Source organism: Phalacrocorax carbo, chromosome 5 (genome assembly GCF_963921805.1).
Source record: "Phalacrocorax carbo chromosome 5, bPhaCar2.1, whole genome shotgun sequence".
Taxonomy (NCBI): Eukaryota; Metazoa; Chordata; class Aves; order Suliformes; family Phalacrocoracidae; genus Phalacrocorax; species Phalacrocorax carbo.
Window position 1 is genome coordinate 51,308,498 of NC_087517.1, and position 23,480 is coordinate 51,331,977.

General features: G+C 40.3%; 1 protein-coding gene across 1 annotated transcript in view; it reads left to right on the top strand.

Moving 5' to 3' along the window:
• Nucleotides 1–23,480, top strand: part of LRRC56 (leucine rich repeat containing 56) — a 53,283-nt gene that overhangs the window by 6,467 nt on the left and 23,336 nt on the right. The window contains exons 2-3 of the mRNA XM_064452416.1: nucleotides 3,524–3,611; nucleotides 12,898–12,958. Of these exons, the coding sequence (XP_064308486.1) occupies nucleotides 3,524–3,611; nucleotides 12,898–12,958 (149 nt within the window). The remainder of the gene's footprint in view (nucleotides 1–3,523; nucleotides 3,612–12,897; nucleotides 12,959–23,480) is intronic.

The following is a 23,480-nucleotide window of genomic DNA, read 5'->3' on the forward strand; positions in this document are numbered from 1 at the left end:
GGGGCCTTTGAGCTGTGGGCAGGCAGTCATTACCTGAAGCCACTGTGGCAGGAGCCTGTCCTAGACCTGGCATGGCCCTAGGAATGAAGTAGTGCAGAGTGCCTTAGCATCACTTCTACCCCTGTGATGCCAGACATCTCTCTGTCTAAGCTGATGATCCCTTCACTGTGTTTGGCCATGATGTGTTTTTTTTCTTTTGCTACCAAATAGCAGCAAATTTCTTACTAAATATCACTCCTTTCAAATTTTGATGAAGATTCCTGTGCTTTGAAATTAAACAGCAACATAAAAGGGACATCCTGCTAAATATGTGTCTTTATTTTAAGTGTTTCCATGTCCTTCCCTAAATCTCCCTCATTCCTGATGCCAGAACTTTAGCTGTGACACGTGAGATGTAGCACACTTCCAGCTGCACCAGTATGCCAAGAAAGGTGTCTGGGGAGTAGGAGTGTCCTAACTATCTTCCACAGGAACCGTTCACCACGTAACCTTCTCCTGAACTGCTGCCCTGGCCTTTTGCTTGCTAACTAGCTTGCAGTCAACACCTGGGGTGTCTATGCTTCTAGTGCCTTTAAATGAGCTCATATCCTCAACCTGTGAGCGTTTCTCATTTCCTTCATGTAGTGCAATAGCTTTTGCATCCCACAGCCAATTGGTTCCAAACTCTCCAAGCATCTTCTCGGCATCAGCACGTGGAAGGACAGTGATTTTTCACAGAGACTCTTGGAAAAGCAGAACAGGGAGGTGGGGACTGAGAACACATGGTGTCTGTTGCATCTGGTTAGCACATGCTTCAAGGCAGCTAACTATAGTTCAAAGAGCTGGTAGTGGCAGCCAATAACCCTTTCCAGCACTGAAGCCGCAGCTCTGCCTGTTGCAGTACAAAATACAGATGCGCTAAGCAGCTCGTCTCTCAGGGGGAAAAGTACAAATGGTGGATCTGGAAGAGGAGAAGGAGGGCAAAGAAGAACACTGGTAATCCCTGGTATGAGGAAAAGGAATTGAGAACCATAGAAGAGGAGAGACTAAAGATCCATGCAGCTTTTATGCTTGGATTTTGAAAGAGGAGAACAAGGAGCAGAACTGTGAAAGGAGGCTGTCTAGAATGCAGCAGGGGGAAGGACAGCATGCAGGGAACTTGTAGACAGCAAAGGAGAAAGGCCAAGGCTCCTTGTGGTGCCAGGACCTTCTGCTACTCTAATGACAAAATGTATGACCCTAAGCTTATTACTTGTTCTGAGACCTCTTCCTATTCTGTCTTCTAATGATGTAGGCTCTTAAGACTATTTTGATGGGGAGGGGGGAGGTATCTTTCAGAAGAAGATTCCTTTAATGACAGTAAGCTTGTGTCCAAGACCAGCAATCCAAGTGTGTGGTTGTGTGCCAGGACATCAGCTAGCTCTCGTTTCTCACGTACTGTCATGCTATATGACAGACAGTGTCATCTGCTGGAAAGGGTTACTGCAAAATGTGTCTTGCAGTGAGGGATCTTGTGTTTATGTGTGGGGAGAAAGCAGTCTGTAGTTGGTAATCTTGCCTTTGTTGGAGGAGCAAAGCCATTTTTGTGGTGGCTGCATCTGGGGATAGAAAATAAATTTCTAGATGCCATTGGGGACTCCCCAATTTCCACCTTAGACCTTTGTTTCTCATACTTTAGTGGGGAGGTAAAAAAGTCTAGAAGCTTTCTTAGGGCCAGCCTCCTTGAAATAACAGTTTGAAAAAAGAAGATTAAAAATAATTTTAAACACAGTGTTTTTAAGACAGTTCAAAAGCAGTTGAAGACTTTGGATAATTCTGTTTCTTAAGAGTCCAAGTCAAGACCTTACAAAGGGAGCTAGTTTTCAAGGAGGGATGCTCAGCCTCTTCAGGAAACCATGCCCTTTTAAACTGTCATCTCAGTTAAACTTGGACTATGTTTGGCCCTTTGTAAGAGGACGTACAACCATCAGAGTGAATGAAGTCACAGTCGCTTGTGCGCAATATGAATTTTACTTGATGAGCAGGAATGTCGCAACCACTGTTTTTCCTTGCAAAATGAACTGGATGTTCTTGTGGTTATTTTTTCCTCCCAGAACTCATAAACAGAGGTGGTCCTACACATTCTCTTCTAATGAATAATTTCCCCCTTATTAAACAAACTAAAGACTGTTGAACTTTTTAATAGTAAGAAAACTTGTCTCCTGTATTTGGAGGTTGTTGAATGACTTCCTGCTTTTGTCTTAGATAGAGTGGCAAAAGGCAAGTGACAGTACTTCTTTCAACCCATGCTGTTGATTGCATCATTGAGGAGGATGATGCCAGGGTCAGCTGTTTCTTTGAAGTAGACTTTTTTAGCCCCATGCCCTAACTCTTCTGACACAGAAAGGTGAAAATTTAGCAGTTATATCACTATGTATAGCATCAACTCTTTCAGGCAGTTGTTGTGACACAAAAGCCTTGTTTCTCATCTCTCAAGGAGTGTTGAAGACCCCTCCGTGAACCACTAACCAATCAGGAAGAAAGGATACAGTTCTCTCCTGGTCTGTTTTGTTGAATCCATGCATGGAAGGATCCACTAAGCACCCAAAGTTGATGCAAAGGAGGTGGCACATAGCCCGGACGAGGGAGGCTGGGGAGAGAGGAGCTGGGTCATAGCAGGAAAGAACAGGGGATGAGAGCAGTGGTAACGTGAGAATGTTTCAGCTGCTTGTGAAATTGCAGCCTGGTGTCTTAGGACTTCACAGCCTTGCTGTAGTTTTCTCTGGCTGTCCTAGAGCTTCCCTCTCTCCTCTGTGCATAGCTTCTGCATGTTTCCATCCTCCTGCTTACCTCTGCCAAGGCAAAATCTGCATGTATGTATCTACACAGACTTTAGGGTATTAGGAAAGATTCTGTGATAAGATAGGAAAGATCCTGCATTCAGGCACACACCCTTGCTTAGTGCAGTGGTTGATCCTGTTACTAAGATTTTGCAAAAATAATGAAAGATTTTGGAGGCTTCTATTTGCATTGATGAGATCTTTTCAAATGAATTTGTAATTCTTGTAATTATTGTTGTCTTCTTTCAGAAAAGTGAGCTGCCTGAGCTGAAATTATGTTTCCTTTGTATGGTTTTGGGTTAAAAGGCTAAACAGTATGTTTTGTTGAGTTTTACCTGGTGCCTTTTTGATTACAGGTGACACTTAAGGGTAACACTTCCTATCTGCTGATGATTAGTACAAGACTTACGCAAATCTTGAAGTATGGACATATTGTTTAAGTTCATTGGCATGTAGGTCTATTGTTGATTTGCAGCTTGAATGTAACCCTCAGCCTTGACTCTTTAAGCAATGTAGACATTATTTGAGACTAGAATAATTTGGAGCTACAAGGAAGAAAGATCTTTGAATACTAAATTTAGTTAAACGTGGTTGCATGTCTAGACATTTTGACCTGGAGTATATGTTGACAAAGCACTGTTTGAAAGCCTTTCTGCACCTTTTTGCTCCTGTGTCATCTGGCTTGTTGCATGAGAGTACACATATATCTCTGCTTATCTTTACAGAAAGTTTTGACAGGGGTAGATGATCTGCAGCGAGTGAAGTCCCTAGAGATGCAAGTAGATACAAGAGAGAACAGCTTGGGAAACTTTGGTAAGAAAATGCCTTATCTTCTGCTCACCATTTTAAGTTTTCCTTTATTGAGTCCTGCTTCAAGCAGGACTGGAAACTCAGAAACCAACAGCCAGTGTAAAGTACTGTCCTGCTCAAGAGCTCTTGAAACATGATCTCCCTGGTACCTCTCACTCCTTGATATCTGTTTTCTTCTGTGAGGCTCTAAATAGGACTGAAAACTATGTCAATGGGATGAGTGACACCACTTCTGTCTAAAGGCAATTAGTTTGAACAAATTCTTCTTGAATGACATGCCTCTAGGCCCTAAATGAGCATTTTCTGATTACCTTGCTCTCTAGAGTACTTGGTGCTACTCTAGCAAAACAGTAGCCAAAGTTCAGTTTCTCTCCACTGTAAGATTCCCCTGTGGCTGAGAAATCACTAGTGGTATCAGGCTGCTTATGCTGCCAGCAGCCTGCCTTTGTGTTCTGGACTGCCTCATAGAGCTGTGCTGGATGATGTGCTTGAGGAAGGTCCTATAGATACATCATTTTGATGAGCCCTAATAATTTTGAACAGCCCTAATGCTTGTGATTTGTTTCTATGTCATCATCACTACACTGAGGAAGTAAGGAAGTACCAAAGGAATTCCCTTTGTAGCAGCATTAACACTGAGAATATGAAACCTTCCCTTTTTCCAGTACTGGCAGTCATTTTTTGTCCTGTGGATTCCCATCACAACCAAGTCATTTTCTGCTATGTTGAAGCTGAGTAACTACTGCAGGGTAATGTTTTCTGTGCCAAAAGGAGTCATGTCCCCAAAAGTGGGTGCTGATACTTTCAGCCAGCCCATTCATTTCATGCGCAAGTGACTATAGTGTAACAGCCAATTAGCTTTAGTGGGTCTTTTGATGTCGATTTGTTAAGAATAATTAAGCAAGTACAGTGAAGGGGGCTTTTGTCTTGAATTATATAGCCACTTCGTTTTGGTTATTCTGTTTATGTCATAAATAGGTCTCTTTCTGATAGGGACTTGATAATTTAAGGTAAATTACATCTATTTCTTTCAGAGATCATAATCGGTTAGTCATGTTTTCTCCAGTTGATAAGAAAATCTCATTATGCCATTTCTACAATGCTTGAAAGTGGTGCTCCCATTCCTATGCCATTTTACATTAACTGTGACAAGCTAGCAAAATGTTTACCATTTTCACTCTGTACTTCCCTTTTCTTTCCATTATTGGAATAAATCCATTTCTGCTCCCCTTGATTAGGCTTTTGCAACTTTTACAGCATACAGAGCACTATTCCCATGTTGCAAACAATTTTCATCTTGTTTATGTCCCACCGTTTGCACCAAGAGTTGGACCTTGAGGGCCATAAAAACCAGCAGCTGCAGGTCCCCACTGCTTTTGAGAATAACAGAACATCAAGACCATCCTGAATTTCCTTCTGTCTATTTTTCTTTAAGTGCATTTCTGAATTTCTTCCCTGTGAAAATCTCTTTGCAAATCTCAGCAGGCGATTAGGGCAGAAAGTTTGTTACTTAATGCTTCCAGTGATTATCAGTTCCTTGCAGTCTTTTTTTCACGACAGCTGATTTTTTAGGCGCATGGAGTAAGGCTTAAATTTTTAAGGGTGTTGCTGGACAGTTTGCACCTTCAATGTGAATGGTGTAAACAAGGCTGCTGTTGAAGGTGTTGGGCTCATTTCATGCTCCTCACTGGCTGCCTGACCCTGAAACTGTGCACTGCTGGCCTGGTCTCTAATCTCAGGGGTCTGGATAAATAGCCTGAGGGAAGGAGTAGGGTAAGAACCAGACCAGCTGGAATGACAGAAGTTCCAGTGTGACAGAAGGAAAAGATTTTCCACCATTAGGACAGCCAGAGTATCCAGAGAGGTTTGGTGTCTCCATCCTTGGAGGTTCTCAAGATCCAGCTGGGTGAAGCCCTGAGCACCCTGGTCTGATCTTGCAGACCGCTTGGCTTTGGGGGAAAGGCTGGGCTTGAGACCTCCGGCAGTCCCCTGCAGCCTGGACTGCTCTTTTCTGTTTGCATTCTCGACCTGGCTACTTAGCTTTCTTTATAGCCATATTAAATCATTTAACCTTGCTCTCACTGTGTTCCTCAGTTGCAGAAGGTGGGTAAAGGCATCTTTATCATCAAGGAATTATTTGTTTGGATGATCAGTTTGCACTCAGTAAACAATATTAACTGTTTTTATGTGTAATGATAAAATAGACTGTGAAAGCTCTTAAATGGCCAGGTAAAAGAGTTGCAAGTTACTAGACTGCATGTAACTCTGGGTCACCTAGAACCTTGTAGCATTTGAATCCCAAGTTTACACCACAATTTCCAATTGAGAAATGTTTTAATGCTTGCAGTCATACACAGACTAACACAAGCACTGAGGGCCTACATATCCTGTAGCAAGATTTCTACAGTGATTTAAAACATGTTGCTTGAGTTTTTCTTACAAACATTCTACTTTGGGATGTGCTAAACCTTAAAGTGCCAGCCTACTAACCTTTCCCAGTTTGTCAGGTCAGCCTCTACACAATGGTGTGACATGGTGGGGAGGAACAGTTGCGTTTCTTAGGGACAGGGTGTGGGCTAAAACATTAAAAGACTGATATTAAAATATTATCATGTCATCAGTTTTAAAATTAAGGAAAGGCTTCGTGCCAGAGCTTGAATCTGAGTCTAAGTGGGGCTCAGGGTAATTGCGGAAATCTCTAGCTGTTTGTTTTCAGTGCACCTTGCTGAGTGACAGGTCAAACACTGAACCACACTGGCAAGTCTTGTATCCAGATTTGCAGACCTTGGACTTGACTTCTGTGCTCTTCAGCTGCATGTAGGCTTCAGTTCATACTCAAAGGAGTATTTCCTTTTCATTAGCTTATCCCTTTGGTTTTGATTGCTGACAGATCAGGGACTGCATTCATGACCGGCTTGTAGAAATCCCTGTTGAAAGTAATGGTGGGATAGAGTCATTTAAGACACTACATAGTTCTTTTATTTCTAAGTGATTCTAATAGCTACAAATCAAGTTACCCACAGTGCTGTTCGCTGGTACTTATTGAATTGTTGCCTGCTGGTGGCCAGGCTAAGTTGATTACATGTCTGGAGACTGCCGCTTCCCTTGCACACGTTTTATCAAGGAAAAGCTCTGCTAAAGGTTCAGAAGTAGGCATGTGTTATTTTTCATACAGGGTCACTGTCTCTCCTCTTGCTCTATTTGTCAATATTCCTGATGTGAAGCTGAGAGGTTTGTTGGCAGCTACCGTCACAGCAGCAGGTGCTTGCGTGGTCAGGAAGCCAGTGCGGAGGCTAGAGGTGGAGTCTGGCATGTACGTCCCTGACCACACTGACCACTGGTCTTGGTTTAGCTAGTACTGACAAGCCTTGCTGAGAAGGTGCCACAGCACCTGCTGCAGCAGGGCTTGGGCAGGTTCTCCAGGAGTCACAAGTACATACCGGGACAGGGAGCTTATGTTAAACCCTGCACTGATGTGTTTTTTTGTGAGATTCTCATCTCAGGTAGCTAGACTGCAGCTAGCTTGGGTTTGCCTGCAAGTGCTGCAGTCTTATCTCCAGTTGCATTGCCCAGTTTACCCCAGAAACGTGCAAAAATTCACATTTAGAACATGTGTGGAAGTAACATCAACGTGATGTATCTTACATGATCAAACACAGCTTAAGTGCATTAAATAGCCCATTTAAATTACATATCAGGTTGCTCTTGCTGGAAGAGTGCAGCCTGTGTTCGCATGCCTGTTTTGTACTGTAGGATCAACAAAACACATAGGTGGCCTGATGCCAACACAAGTATTTGTCAGTAATTTCTTTTGTGTGTGTTTTTCACTATTCCATATTCCAGAAGGTATAAGAAGCCGAGCCACAATGATTTTTTTGTTACATATAGAAAAACAAGATAAATTATGCTACCTAAGGAATACATCATAAGGTAAACAAGTGTTATAAGTGTTGTAGCTTGTAGAATATAATAAAACCAGCATCTCACCTATTTTCTCCTTACTCCTAGTCAGCTATCTAAATGTTACCTGCTGTACCAAGGCAGCTCAGAAAGACATCTGCATTGCTACCCTGCTTGTGAAGTGCAGCACTTAAGGCAATGTTATTGAGTGTGCATGTGTCACTTTTATTCACCTACCTTACACTTTGATTTCTGTGTGCTCTTCATTAGGTTTTTTCCACTGGATAGTGCAGTAGAATAGTTTCATACTCATACATTGTTGGTGGTTAGTAATTTCAGAGCCATATAACAAAAAGGGTATTTAGTGAAAGGGAATCATAGACAGATGAGATAACTTTGCCCTTCATTCTGAATTCACAGCCTTGTACTGTGGTCATGAGCATTTTTCTGCACCATTCTCACTTTTAAAAATTGAAATTATACAGCATGAAGGCAGTTTCAGGATTAGGAATATATTGTTCATACTTTAAAAATTAATATTAGAGTTAATATTGTTGACATTTTAGAGTTTTTTTTGTGTTAATATAAGAATAAATTGCATCCTTGCTCTCAGGAGAGATGCCGTGAGGGTTAAAGTTAAGGAAATCAGAAGTATGTTGTTACATTTGGATAGATCTCTCATTTTGTCATCTTGATTTTATGATTTTCTCTTCCTAACTTAATCTTCCAGTCTTTAGTCTATGTATAAGGAATTGGGACTATAAAACCCAGCAAAATCAAATGGACAATGAATTCTTTGCACTAAAGAACAATTATATATTGAATATAAAACTTAAGGGAGGGAAGAACCTGCAGAATAGGAGAAATATATTGTAAAAGTCTCGTTGGCAGAATTTCGCCCCACTGCACATAGTATACTTTTATTCAGTCTAGTAAACAGCACATTAGAGCTTAACATTCTACAAGGTCCCAGGGATAGATTGTGCCAAAATACAATAAAATGTCTAAGACAGAGGGTCGGATTACAATAATGAAATAACCAGATGTGAAAATTGTATCATCAGCCTGTCACTCTGCCTTTTTGAATCCTTTAATAGTTGTTTTTTTCCTGACCCAACCCTAAATGTATTCAGTGGAAAGCTTTTTCTTGATCAAGTCTCTCCATTTCTCTTGAGCTAGTCCTCTTGAATCCTCATTCAAACCTTCTGCTTAATGCTAGTTTTTAAAACACATTTGCTCTGTAATGCTCTGCAATAGCCTTTGCTTGGTAACCCTTTAACCTCTCTGGTTGAATCTGTGGCGAGGCTATTACCCACTGCTGTGCTGGGACTGAAGAGGCTACTGTATCCTTTTCTTCTTTCCTTTAACTCTTTGGGGGAAGGGAAGTAATTTCATCTCTCTGTTCTTCAGGTTTCTTATCAGAAACATGAGAGCAATTTTTTTTCAATCTAGCTTTTGATTTTTTTCTGGGGGGAGTTTCTTAGTGCATGGATTATATCTGAGAAAGTCTTTGCTCAGTAGCTGGTATGACTGCTGTAAATAATTAACAGAGATCCTAGTATCTTCTCTGTCAGGACTCCAAATTATTTTGTTGCCATACTTCATAAAACTTGTTTGACGTGAGAAAGTATGCCCTGCAGGATGAGGATGGTGTTTTATAATTCATAGTACAATTTTTATGGATTATGGAAAATGAGGCACTGCTGGACTTGCTATTCACAAACCAAGAAAGCCTGCTTTGTAATATCCCAGTTAGTGATAGCCTTGGCTGCAGTGACCACAATATTGTAGCGTTCAGGATCCTGCTGAGTGTGCTGAAGGTCAGCTCTAAGACAAGGGTTCTGGATTTTAGAAGAGCAAACTTCAGTTCACTCAGGGCTCAGTTGGGAGGGATTCAATGGGATGCTCCCATGGAAGACAAAGGAGCTAGTGAGTGCTGGGAGTCTTCAAGAACCCTCTATTGGAAGCACAAAGTCAGTTTATCCCCTACAAAGGAAAGGGAAGTAAGCGGAGCAAGAGGCCCCATGACCTCCTGGGTCTACTCAAATCCAAAAGGGAAGCATACCAGAGATGGAGAAGTGGAGGCTTATCCGTCGAGGGCTACAAGGGCATTGCTGGAGTGTGCAGAGATGCAGTTAGAAAAGCAAAAGCCCAGCTCGAATTGAAACTGGCTGTAGATGTGAAAAATAACAAGAAAGGTTTCTTCAAACATGTCAACCATAAGCAGAAAAAGAAGGAAAACATAGGCCCACTGTTAAATGGAAAAAGAGAGTCAATCACCAATGATGCTGAAAAGGCAGAGGTCCTCAACACTTTCTTCACCTCTGCCTTTACCAACACTGTCAGGTCACAGGGTGTGGGAACAAAATTCCTGGTTGATCCAAACACTGACCCACCATCAGTGAAGGAAGAGTTAGTACATGAATTATTACAGGAGCTTGACCCCCACAAATCAATGGGCCCTGACGCCATCCACCCGAGGGTGTTGAGAGTGCTCGCTGACATCATTGCAAGGCCACTCTCCATAATCTTCAAGAAGTCATGGAGAACGGGGGATGTCCCAGAGGACTGGAGGAAGGCAAACGTTACCCCTATCTACAAGAAAGGCTCAAGGGAGGATCCGGGTAACTATAGGCCCATCAGCCTTACTTCAATCCCTGGGGAAGTTATGGAATGAATCCTCCTGGGGGCCATCACAAGTCAAATGAAGCACGTGATTGGGAAAAGCCAACATGGCTTCACTAAGGGCAGATCGTGCTTGACAAACCTGGTGGCCTTCTATGACAAAGTGACTTGCCTGGTTGACATGGGGCGGGCAGTGGACATTGTCTACCTGGACTTCTCCAAGGCCTTTGATACAGTCTCCCACAGTCTCCTCCTGGAGAAATTAATGCGTTATGGCCTAGACAAGTGGTCTGTGCAGTGAGTGGGGAACTGGCTGACAGGCCGCACCCAAAGGGTGGTGGTAAATAGCTCCTTTTCCAAGTGACAACCTGTCACATGTGGAGTCCCCCAGGGATCAATATTGGGCCCAATGTTATTCAATATCTTTATAAGTGATCTGGATAACGGCATCAAGTGTAGCCTGATGAAGTTTGCGGATGACACCAAGTTGAGTGGGGAAGTAGACACTCCAGAAGGGAGAGCTGCTCTGCAGGAAGATCTGGATAGGCTGGAAGAGTGGGCCAACAAGAACCTTATGAAGTTCAACAAGGAGAAGTGGAGGGTCATGCACCTGGGAAAACATAATCTGGGAGTGCAGCACAGACTGGGATCCACCTGGCTGGAGAGCAGCTCTGTGGGAAGGGACCTGGGCATCCTGGTGGACAGAAAGCTCAACATGAGCGAACAGTGTGCTGCTGCAGCCAAGAAGGCCAACAGGATGCTGGGTTGCATCAAAAAGGGCATCACCAGCAGAGATAAAGAAGTCATTATCCTGCTCTACTCAGTGCTTGTCAGGCCACACCTGGAGTACTGTGTACAGTTCTGGTCCCCACTATACAAAAAGGATGTGGACAGGCTGGAAGGGGTCCAGAGAAGGGCCACCAAGATGATCAAAGGACTGGGAAGCCGGCCATATGAGGGTAGGCTGGGAGAACTGGGTTCGTTCAGCCTCGAGAAAAGGAGGCTTAGAGAGGATCTCATCACCATGTACCAGTACTTAAGGGGTAGCCACAAAGAAGATGGAGACTCCCTTTTTACACGGAGTCACATGGAGAGGACAAGGGGGAATGGACACAAGTTGCTCTTGGGGAGATTGCGATTGGACACGAGAGGAAAATTTTTCACAGTGAGGACAGTCAACCATTGGAATAATCTCCCCAGGGAAGTGGTTGACTCAGCCATGTCGGACACCTTCAAGAGTCGTCTGGACAGGGTGCTGGGCCATCTTGTCTAGACTGCGCTTTTCCTAGAAAGGTTGGACTAGATGATCCCTGAGGTCCCTTCCAACCTGTGATTCTGTGCTTAAAAGTAAGGCTAAAAAAAATGCACAATGTGTTTTGAATTTTTAATATTGCCTAAAGAGCTTTGCAAATACCTGAAGTTAAATATTTGCTGTATAGCATGAAGATCAATATGTGGATTATAATCATTCCCAAATAGCACTAGATATAGATAATGCTTCTACTAAAACATGATTTATTGAAATGTTTTTGCCATAAACGGTCTTGTTTTGTTTTGGGAAATGGGATGAACAACATGACCTCCTTTGCTTGCTTTTGAGATCCCACTCCACTTTTTTTTAATTTCTTTTTTTTTTCTCTGTTGTTTTTTCTTTTGATCCTTTGCAAAGAGCTGGAATGATGTCCTTCTGGACACTGCTAAATCACCCTTGCCAGAGAGACATTACTCAAAGGACTCATAAAAATATTTGCTGAGAACAGATTTTAATGTTTTAGCAATGATCCAGTTTGTCTAAAATTAGTATTACCTCTACATGGTTGCATAGTATACTGGAGGATGCTCACCAGCCATGGGTAAACTCTGCTAGTGGCAATGGGTAAAAGTTTACTGTCGTCAATAGCAAATGCTTCCTGGGACTTGAGCTTATACACAAATTATTCTGTAGCTTGGAGGGATTTGGTCTGTGGTTTTGGTTCAGAGATACCTGTAGAAGCAACCAAAAAGGCAAGTGTCTCTTGGGAATAGGAAAAAAAGCATTCATCAAAGTCATAACAATATGAATACTGAGGTTTTCATAGTTATGAAACTTGCACAGTTGAACAGTAAACAATGGATCGCATCCAGAAAATTAGAAGGAGAAGGCAATGCTTAGCAAAATGTAAGTAGCATTTTGGGGACCTCTGAATTATAAAAGATGATGTTATGACATCATAGATGAAATTATGCTTTTGTTGTTTGACTCAAAATTACATTTTGAATAAGTGTTACTTAGCTGTGCATTCGGTAAGTCCATCACTATTTGCCATTAAATAGCTACAAAAAGATTTTCAGGGAAAGAAGCAAGAGCATTATGTAGAAATCGGAGGTTGTGGAATGCTCTGCTCTAAAGGATCCTTTACCTCCTCAGAGTATCACTCAGTTAATAGTCAATACGGGTTGGGAATCAGACCAAAGAAAACAGTCACCCGTCAAGCCAGTTTATATTGCTGTCTGTCTGGAAAGGTGCTCCATCAGAATTCTCATAGAGGGGTTCCAGAAATTATAATTGGGTAGACATGCAGATAATATGTATATGTTGCAAAAATGCAAAGGGTGAAATATTTTTTAAGTGAAATAATCTCATTAATTTTCTTAGAAAAGGTCCAGCACAGATCTGGCAGAAACAGGTAAGATGCATGTAATATTAGATGCTTCAACTTCTAATTGTCAGAAGTTTCCTTTACTCTCCAGGTCTGCAAAGTGACTCTTTACTCTGTTCTCATAGGTGCCTATCTACCTAATCTGAGAGAACTGAAGTTGAACAATAGCTTGCTTGTGTCTGTGAGGTAAGAAATGAATGATAACTGAAATAAAGAATAACAGCCTTCGATTGTATTTAAGTGATAAAATCTTCATTTGTGCTGCTTTCATTTCTTCCATTTCCCCAAGCCATGATAATGGATTAGGTCATGAATATATGCTCTGTAGCCACATAAGTTTAAAGACAGGACCTGAGCTGGATAAGTCAGTGTAACTGCAATGATGCTGATGAATTAGCCCCAGTCTGCGACCAGGGAAGTTCCTGCCATGCTGAAGTCCATGGAAATTTGTTGCAAATTTGAAAGGAGCAAGAAATTAATCTCTTATCTATGTTTAGGTGTTTGGATTTCAGAGTGTTTCAGCCTTTGGGCTCTTATTGGGTACAGTAGCCTGTTCTATACAAGTCAGACCAGTTCCTCAGCTGATGAAAATCACTTTGGCTTTATTGAAGTCAATGAAGTTGGGTTTATGAGAGCTTGAATGAAGACTGCATGTCCCTGGCTTGCTGACCTCCATGAAAGCATCACTTGTTTTTTCCCAGAAGAACTGGGGAGTTGGCAGGTTGGGAAGGTAGAAGTGAAAATCATCGCAATAAGGAGGCAGAGCTGCTTCTCTGTCATGTGTTGATACCGTATTACCTCTCATAATTAATGCATAATGGAAAAGTACAGTTCATATCAGTAAAGGGTTGTGTAAAAGGCCATCTTTATGTTAAACAGGACTCTTCTCTGGCCTTGTATGGCTATCTGCTAAATTTGCAGGGGAAAAAAATAGTGATGTTGCTAACTCTTGTTAAAGAGAACATGTTCCCTGATGGGGAACAAATATAAATTCTTCTTGGTCTCATGCATTGTCAATAAAGTAGCTAATGAACTTTAGTTGTCATACTTTGATCTTATTTTCTCTTCTTGTGGTAAAGAGATTAAGTACTTTCAGTCTGAAAATTTTTTTCCACTTTCTATTCCATAACACAGAAAAGTGGTGATTCTGCATTGCTGCAATTATTTTAATGGCAACCAATCACTGTCATAAGCATGAAATTGCTCCATTATTGCAATGGAGGAGTAAGTAGTGGGTGAAAAAAATTATATTTTTGACAATATAAAAATTTATTATTTAATATAAAAAATTTATTATTAAAAAAATTAAAAAGACTTTTTTTATTTGGTCAAAAACCCCATATTCTCTTAAAATGTGTCAATGGAAAATGTTTTGACCAGTTCTGTGGGCAATGAATACAGGATGCAGTTCAGGAAAACTAAACTGTTTCATTTATTTGACTTACAGCTTTAGTAGGATTTTGCACATCCGTTGTATTCTAGGGCTCTGACTTATTTTATGAAAAGTTTGGCAAACCATTTTCTGTGACCTGACGTCCCTGTGGTCCTTGATGCAGGTAACGCTTGGTCTCAAGTTGGGTTTTGATTTGATCAACTATAATGTAAAGTGTTTTGGCTTGGATATCAAGTCTAATATTATGACACTTCCCAGGCACACAAACCCCAGTGGAAGCTACCTACTCCTCCTTTAAATAAATGTGCTTTCTGTGTGCCAGTTAAACGCAATTGTTGGGGAATAGGTAAAGAAAGAATAAGACTCTGTTAGCTCTTCCAGACCAGAACTCGGTCATTACAGTACAGCAGTATCTTTCCTTTATTAATTCCCATCTTTGACAATCTGTCATTGATAAACACAGATCACTTAAGGGCACAGCCCATGCAAGCACAGCCTCGGTACTTGAACTTTATTTTTGGATGTCTGCATCATGTCAATTTAATGCCTATTAAAGCAACATTGCCGTCACAGCAGTAGCGATGTCTGCGATAGCTAATGTAACATACCTCCTTCCATTCTACCTGGCTGTTGCCGCTTACCCAAAAAATGTTTAGAAATCTTATTTCCGAATTAAACTTGTTGATGTTTGAATTCTGTCCAAAAAGCGATTGTTTTGTTGTATTTGACCAAACCATTGCAACTGCAGTTTTTGACGATGAGAGAAAAAATGTCCTTCCTTCTCAAAAAGTAATTCCAACAGACTTTCTCAGCCATAAGGTCAGAATCATTGTGGTTGTAATTTGAAAATGGGCAGCAGATAACAGGAAATGTCTCATAAGGACAGACTGGAAGATTGGTTTGTTTACTGAAAAGAAGGTAAGGACAGAAAAGCAGGCAAAAGATAGAGGCCGTTTTATATATGCTTGGGATGTTAAAAGCAGGCATTCTTTTCATGCTATATTATGTAAAAACAATGTATCATGGTAAATCATTATGAACAAAAGACTGTCAGTGTGTATGCGTGAGTGGGCAATGAGATGGGAAACTTGCTTTTTGTCTCTTTACTTTTGTTTTGTTCTGTCTTGCAGAGTAGACTTTCCTAATTATTTTAGGATGAAGTGGAATTAAAACATCTTTTTTCAGTTGGAAAATGGGGAAAGAATTTTCATGGTAGTAAACTGTGTATAGGGATATGTCAAAATAAGAATTTATGATCCTGACTTCAGTTACTGATTTTTTTTGAAACATTTACTCCTGTCAACCTCACATAGGAACTTAAGTTGTGAGGATGCTGAGGTGTGCGTTGCCATGTGCACTTCAATAAAAACCAAAGGAGAGATGTTCTGGTAGTGAGGAATCAAGGTACTCATGTATTATGATTTTCTGTTGGAGAGGAACTCTTGGTAGGTCGGTGAGTTTGGATATTGGCTTTTCCTGTAGTTCCTAAAGGAGTTATAATTCCTTTGATGGGAAATGTGATTGAGCTACTTTAGTTGTAAATCTGTGGTTCCCCCCGACCCTCCTAAAGCTTGCATTACTTTTGAATACTTGAAACTTTGAAAGGCTATATATAAGTGCATTATCAATTTATTCCATAAGGAAAATATATCCAAGTTTATTTGCAGATAATCCATCTTGGCGCCTGAAAGGGGATTTCTTTTTTGTCTGTTTCTGAGTTTTACTTTCCTATTGGATCTTTCTAAAGGAGAACGGCTCTGGAAAATCCTGTGTACTGTGGAAAGATGTTAGTTCAGATTGTTGTTAATTTTCTAAATCACACTAATTTTATTAGGTCCTTGTTTGGTGACCTTCACCCATCTGCTAGCAGCTAAGAAATTAAAGATTTATGAACTGATAATTGAGGATGAAACGTGGAGCCTATTCTGAAGAGCGCCTGTTAAAAACTGCCTTTTTTTTTTTTTGTGATGACACACAGTCCTTGTCTTTGTAATGTTTCTAGTAAAAGAACTATATTTCAAGGCCAATGAATTACTACTTTGGCGTGTAGCCTATGTATTTTTTTTTTTCAGATTGCTTTTATTCTCAATTCAGGGATGAATGAAAAGATGTGTTTAAAAATGTTAGATAAATATCTTTATGAAAGGGCTTTTGAATCAGATAGGGGAATCTCAGGAACTGGTTCCCAGAAGTTTACAGCAGAAGCTGTTTCACCACCTGAAGTTCATTTCCTCCCATTCAGCTCTACGCATTGTAGCCAGCAGAAGACTAGTCTGCTCCCAGGGCTACTTTGGCAACTGCATGTAACAGAGGGAGGTTATTATAAATGAAGTCAAATGAAATATAGAGACCGCAGAGTGTGGGGACAAAAGTATGGATGGGGATATAGGGAAAGGAAAGCAGATTTCCTTCATCCAGATAGAGTTAACATTTCTTTGCTTCAGTCTGCATTGCATGCAGTTCTCAAATTGCTCTTGTCCTATTGCAGAACAAGAGACAGCAATCCTGGTCCATTTGGGTCAGTAAATTCGTCACGGGAGAGTGGAAATGAGGCAGCTGTCCTGAAGGTTCAAATGAACAAGGTGCAGAGTACCTTCAAATTCAACAACTCTCACACTTTTATGAGTCTTAGGATAGATTTTTTCTTTAATTTTTTTTTTTTTAACACCAGCTCCTGGGGGCAAGACTGGCTACACAGGAATCGCTGTATTCACTTTTTGAAAAGTTTCACGTCCTCTTGACTGTGAAAAAATAACTGAAAATGTGAGCCAAGTTATTTGAGTAAGGATTTTGCTGATCTTTTCATGACTTCAAGAAACCAGAGCCAAACTAATTCTTTCTTAATTGAGGGCAAGGGCTTTAAACCAATGTTTAAAAATATTTTTGAGACTGAATCAGAATCTTTAGGAATTTGAACTTAGCAATATTACTCATTGGTACTTATGCGACAAAGAGTTTAAGCAAATGCTCACCTCTTAAAGTCACAAGAAGTTTGACTTCAGTGAACTGCTTGCAAGCTGAAAATTGAACATTAGTCCAAATGCTTTGCTGGATCTGGACCAAGTTACACCATCTTGTATAAGGCTGAGCCATGACACTGATCAACACCAAATTTGATGTATTGCTGATAATGTGTATGTAGGCACCCACTATCTGCTGGATCCTTTTCTCTCAGACAGAAGAAATTTAGGGGCATCATTCCCCTAAATTTGTTTTTTCCTTGTCATTTTTATTTATTCCTTTTCTTGCTCTTTTTTTGTCTCCAGTTTGCTTTTTCTTCTGCCTATCATTTCTAATTTTTTGCAGTTACTGAATTACTATGTCTGATGCAGGTAACATAGGTACTACATATAAATGCATTGAGGTTTGTGCAACGAGAATCAGTGTTGCTTTCATGATAGATAAAATCCCAAAACATTTTCTAAAATCAGTTCAGTTACTTAGTTTGCAATAAAAGTGCAAATGTTTGTCAACAGATGATTTATCTGTATTACAGTAGTTGCTTACAGTGTTTAATGAAGGTCCAGGGTGCTCTCGCTCTATGTTGTACTTATACGTGCAGTCAGAGAACCACTTCTCTGATCTGGTCTAGGTGAATCTCTTCATGCCTGTATTTCAGTGTCCAGAGCATCACAGTTTGCTTTGACAATTGCTTTTCTGAATGGGAAAAGCACTTAATTTCAAATACAAGCTAGTTTCTTCAGGAATGCTTTCTGTTGTTTCTTTTGTGTAGCCAGCCTGAAAGTCCTTCAGCAGTTAAGGATGCTATGAAGTCTATCTTAAGAACATGTTCTTTGAGGACTTTGGGTGCTTGCCAGGAGCTAGGGAAGCATTTGATTTGAATCTTAATCTCTGTATTAATGAGTCTTCCCTGTATTAATGCCTGCAGATCCCTGGGAATATTATAAACCTTGGCAAAACTGCTATGACCTCAGGTTTTATTTAGCATTGGCAGTTTTAAGGACATTCCTATTATCGATAAAAAGTAATGATTTTGGGACAGAAATACAGCTGCTTTTAGTCGAGTGGGTTATATTCAGTAAAGTACAATCAGCCTGTCTGCATTAGGCCCTAGGGAAATCTGATAGCTTTGACCATTTATCAATTCTGGGTAGATCTCTCTGAGATGCCTAGCTCTCCCTTGACTAGGAAAGTAATGTAATGCTTCTGACTCTTCTTGGTTTAATTTCACCAGGTCAGGTGCCCAAAGTAGAGAGTGTGAATGTCTTTATGACCTTAGATACTGGGGAGTCTGACGGGCTGATTCACCAGCAAGGAGAGCTGAACTTGTTTTCTGTACAAACGCACCATTGTGGTTCTGGAGCTCAGGCTCCGTTCTGCAGCAAGTGCGAAGGACATCAAAACAAGTTTGTGGCCTTATGGCGTCTTTCCATGATTCTTGTCTTCAGCACTATGTTTTATGCAGCCTTCCCTAGCTGAAGCTCCCCTGCCATGTATTTCAGGCTGTCAGATATGCAGCATACCTGTTAGGAACAGGGTTATGAGACAGATCCTACCATTGCAGCTCCAAGCCTAAAAGTCATCAACCCAACACCGCTATATCTCCTGAACCATGCCGTGAAGTGCCACATCTACATGTTTTTTGAACACCTCTAGGGATGGTGAATCCACCACCTCTCTGGGAAGCCTGTTCCAATGCCTGACCACTTTTTCAGTAAATAAATTTTTCCTAATATCCAATCTAAACCTCCCCTGATGCAGCTTACTGTTCGCTTACAAGTAGTAATTATTTAAGATGCACCAATTGCTTTTAGTGAATGAGGAACCTTTTAGGGGTCCACAAGCTCACATGGTTCCAGGTTCTGAGATTACTGGGGCAGCTTTACTCTTTGAACCAACTGGAGACAACGATGGCAGTGACTAGAGGCTTTGTGGCTGGCTAGGCTTTGGCTAGACTAGGCTGTGGCAAGACTAGGCTTTGTGGCTGAGCCACTGGATCAGGACTTCAAAAATACGACTCAGTTCCTGGGTTAGCTGTTGTTTCTACAGCACCCTGGGTTAGCTGTAGAAATTAACTGTATTTTCAATCTCATTGTTTACTTTATATATTACTCTGGGCAGACACAGTCTTTTGAATGAGTTATGTACAAGGCTTTGCCTAATGGGATCGTGATCTCACTTACATGCTCTGGATGGCTACTACAATATGATGAATAAAAACATTGGTAATAACTACTAGCTGATTTCTGCCAGCAAATAAGTACTTACATGCCCGCTATTAGGGTTTGCAGCGGCTCTGTTTCAGCTGTCAGTGGCAGGGATCACTTATGAAAATTTACACCTAAATGTTAATTTTAGTCAGTGCTGAGAAAGATTGGTTATAATCATTGAGAAACCCCAAAGAACTGGGTTGGGAAGCAGTAGTAATTAGCCTATTGGCAGTGGAGCTATCCAGTTATGGAAGGGTTGTCTTCATGGACATAGGTAGGAAAATAATCTTAGCATTATTTTAATGGGTTTGTAAGTTGTTTTGATTCTCTCCTACAAGGAAGATGCTTGTCTGCAGCTTGTTTGGATATTTATTGAAAATAATTATATTCAGTGGGAAATTATCTTCTTAGAATGGAAGTTAAATTCTGATTTTAAAAAATTGAGTCATGTTGTGGGGGGGAAATTAAGCTATTTCGTTGTAATCATCAGTTTGTAACTGCCAAGCCATATGAACAAGCAATGAAGAAATAAATAGAATTTCAGTTTTTATAACCTAATCTCTATAAAAAATTCTTCACACAGGAGTTGATTTAATTATTTTTTTTCTGTGGACACATTACTGCACACAAAGGTCCTGTTGCTATTTTTCCCCTAAAATACATCCACACTTCTTTTTCTCTAGATTTATTTCTGATTTGCTGTTTGGCAAAGGTTTATCCTTTTGTCCTGAGGTCTTTACAGGTTGTATCAGGTGTGTCAGGACTGTATGTTTGAAAGGTCATTTGTGGCATCTCCTGGTTTGGACTTCATCAGCCTCACAGTCCTACCACTCCACTTTCTGCTGTTTCACCTCACTCAGAGGTTTGGTTTGCTCTGCTTATTGTTGTTTAGTTTATCTTGCCCTTATTTATAAATATAATAATAATTCCTATTAAGGTACCACAGACTTTTTTTAAGTTCTTGCTCTCAGCATCCCAAGGTAAATCCAGTTCTAAAATGTAATATTTGTTCCATAAGTACTTCTTAAATTAAAGAAAGAAAATTTATTGCCACATGTTAAATTCTGACCCTAGAAATAGCAAGAATCAATAAAATTGGTTAGCTTATATAAGAATCAATAACATAATTTTTATCCTTTATAAAATAAACACATTAAAATATGGTTGCTAAATCATACTGGAGGATTTAAAAAAAAATTTGAAGATGTGCTTATTTGTATGACTCTTATTTTGTCACTCTATGTGTTCAAACAATACAGCCACCATTTCTGAAAGGACCTTCTGTAAAGTTCATCTATGTGAATAAGCAAATTCTGTATATTTTGAGTACTTGCTCTGATCTGCAATATGCAATGATTCTTCCCGCTACTTTGAGGTAAAAGTGCATTTTTTTTTCAAAGTGGATTGGGGATTTTTATTTTCAAGAATCTCATTTTTTGTTAAATAGTTTAGGTTAACTGGTATTTACTTTTAAACTCACAAAGCATTATAATTAGGGGGAGTCATGTCTCTCCAGCTTATACACTCATTAATATTAAATACCACTCATAGCCATCTTCACTGAGGTTTTTTCTGTTTTGCATTCCCAAGCTGACTTAATGGTGCAGAAAGAAATGTTAGCCTCAACACAGTTTGAAAGAAAACTTACAAAATATATTAATTTCCTACCATTTGTACTTAACAGTGATACCAGATTGTTTGTACAATGTATTTGAGTTAGCTTATGTAATAATGTATAGGTATGTCAATTTGGAAACCTTGGTTTTCAATAGAGAGATACAGAGAGTCACTGAAATTCATGGTGTGAGTGTCCACTTTTGAATAATGTGGCAGGTAGTGGGCTACACAACTCTTCTGCAGCTGTTTTGGGGAGTATTTTCCCTTAGATTACAGCCAAAAGCCAGCTAGCTCAAGTTAATAGAATTGCTTTTCTCAAGATCAATATAGGTCATAGCCGAAGAAGGGTTCTATCCCAACTCATGAACTAGTTGGAAGTCTGCATGGTATGTGTTTCTCTTGCACAAAGACTGTATATCGTTTTGGTGAGACTGGTGGTGGTATGTAAAGGAGCCATTGCAATTAGTTACAACTGCAAAGGAACCATGGCAAATTAGTCTATAAAAGAATGGTTATTTGTGGGTGGCAGTTACCATTGCCTCCAAAGCTAGGTCAAGATGGGTTCAAGAATTGTGTGTGAGCTCCTCTGAAAGGCCTTTTGAGACTTGTGTTGGCAGGAGGGTGCTGGGGAGCCAGAACAACTAGTCTGCTCACATGTTATGAAGTCTCTCCATTGATCAGTGTCATCTCTGGCAGCTGACAGCCCTTGTGAGGGTTTGCACTTCTGCCATAAGACTTACCTCCCTGACTGAGGGCACATTACAACATTTACTGCTAGATCCCCCTGGAGTGGGAATTTGTTTGAAAGAAGCCAAGGATGGGGTGTGGAATTTGCTATACGTCCTGTTAGCACACCTGCACCAGATTTGGGATGTCTGTTGGTGTGCTGTGAAATAAATGCTGAGGTTCTGTCTTGTAGTAACACCCTCAGTATGGAAATCTATAAGGTCTCATCTGCCTAAGTAGTCAGGTTGATGGGCTCTGAGGTCCACCAGGCTTCTCTTCTGCATCTTGTTTACTTGTAAAAGAACATCTGGACACCAATATAAGCAGACAAATTGTCCCTTGAAGCTATCATTTAAGGAAAAAGTCTTGACTAAGGACATACGGAGGCAAGTCTATCATGCCAAATCTGGGGTAAACAATAGAGGCTGAGGGAGAAAAGAAATTTAGAGGAAATCAACTGACATTTGCCAGCCATTCACAGGCTCAGGTTGTACCTGTATCTGTTCTTGCAAGCTTCTGTATTTTTTCTGTTCTCTTACTGAATATATACACAGATAAAAAAAGAACAGAAGGAACAGGTATAAAGAAGAAATTACCATCAGCGACAGCAGAAAATCATTGGTGTCATACAAATGTGCCAGGCCTAAAGAATCTCGAGAAACTACATTCCCACTACTGTACATTCAGACGAAATAATTTTAAGTTAATTTTCTCTCTAGGTTTTCATATAAACCCATTTCTGCAGTATCTCAAGTTTGTTTTTTTTTTCCAGTGGAAACTATAGCCATTACCGTGACAAAAGTTGAATAGCAACTCACAGGTCATCCAATTCTTTAGTTCTGTCTGGTCAACTAATCTAGAATTCCAGTTTTTCTGGTACTCAGGCAAAGGGGTTTGGGGGGCTTTTTTTGTGGTGTGTGTCTTAACACCACTGAATCTGTCAGCTGATTTGGACCTTTTACAGAATGTTGCTTCTGCTTACCCTGCAGCATTAAATGTTTCAAGTGTTGATTTTGACAGATGAGCTCTATATTAAATCAAAGTTGCAATATATCTGTCTTACTTTGCCAAAGCTCAGACCGTGAACATGCTGTGAAACAGGCACACAACGTGTGGGAGACTGAAAAGTTATTCATGGAGGAAATTTTAAAGCACTGTGGGATTCATTCCTTCAATGTAAATAACTAATTCTGTAACCACAGTTTCATTATCCTTAATTTTTTTACATGTAAACTTTCAACAATGAGAATGAACGATTGCCAAAGCTGTAGGAACAGTCAGTAGCTCTGGGACTAAATTGAGGGGCAATGGATATGTGGGTGTGAGAGCTTTACTTACTGTGTGTCTCAACTTTGTCCTATTTGAAAATTCACGTGCTCTTCTGGAAGATGTAATGCACCCAGTGAGATGCAGCATGTTGTGCTGGGTTTCTGCAGCATCTCCGGGGTGTAGCTTCATGCCAAGGGTGTATCTACCTACACCTAGAGTAGGGTGGAAAAAAAAAAAGATCAAGGGCAGGTCTTGGCCCACAGAACCGTACTTTGGCAACCCCTACTCCTTTCAAATTGTGGGAGCTGAGTTAACTAGTAACTAAGCTGACAAGCAGTTTTAATGATCAAAAGGAAATTAACACAAAATTACGTTATCCTTCCCACGCAAACTGTATATCTGTGTGTTCAGGAATTGCTGTTCCTGACTCCGACTACATCAACATTGATCAAGCCCATTATTCTGCTCAACGTTTTTTGACAGCAAGTAAAAATGAGAGTACTTGAAACTAAAGCTATGTTTCAAGTATATT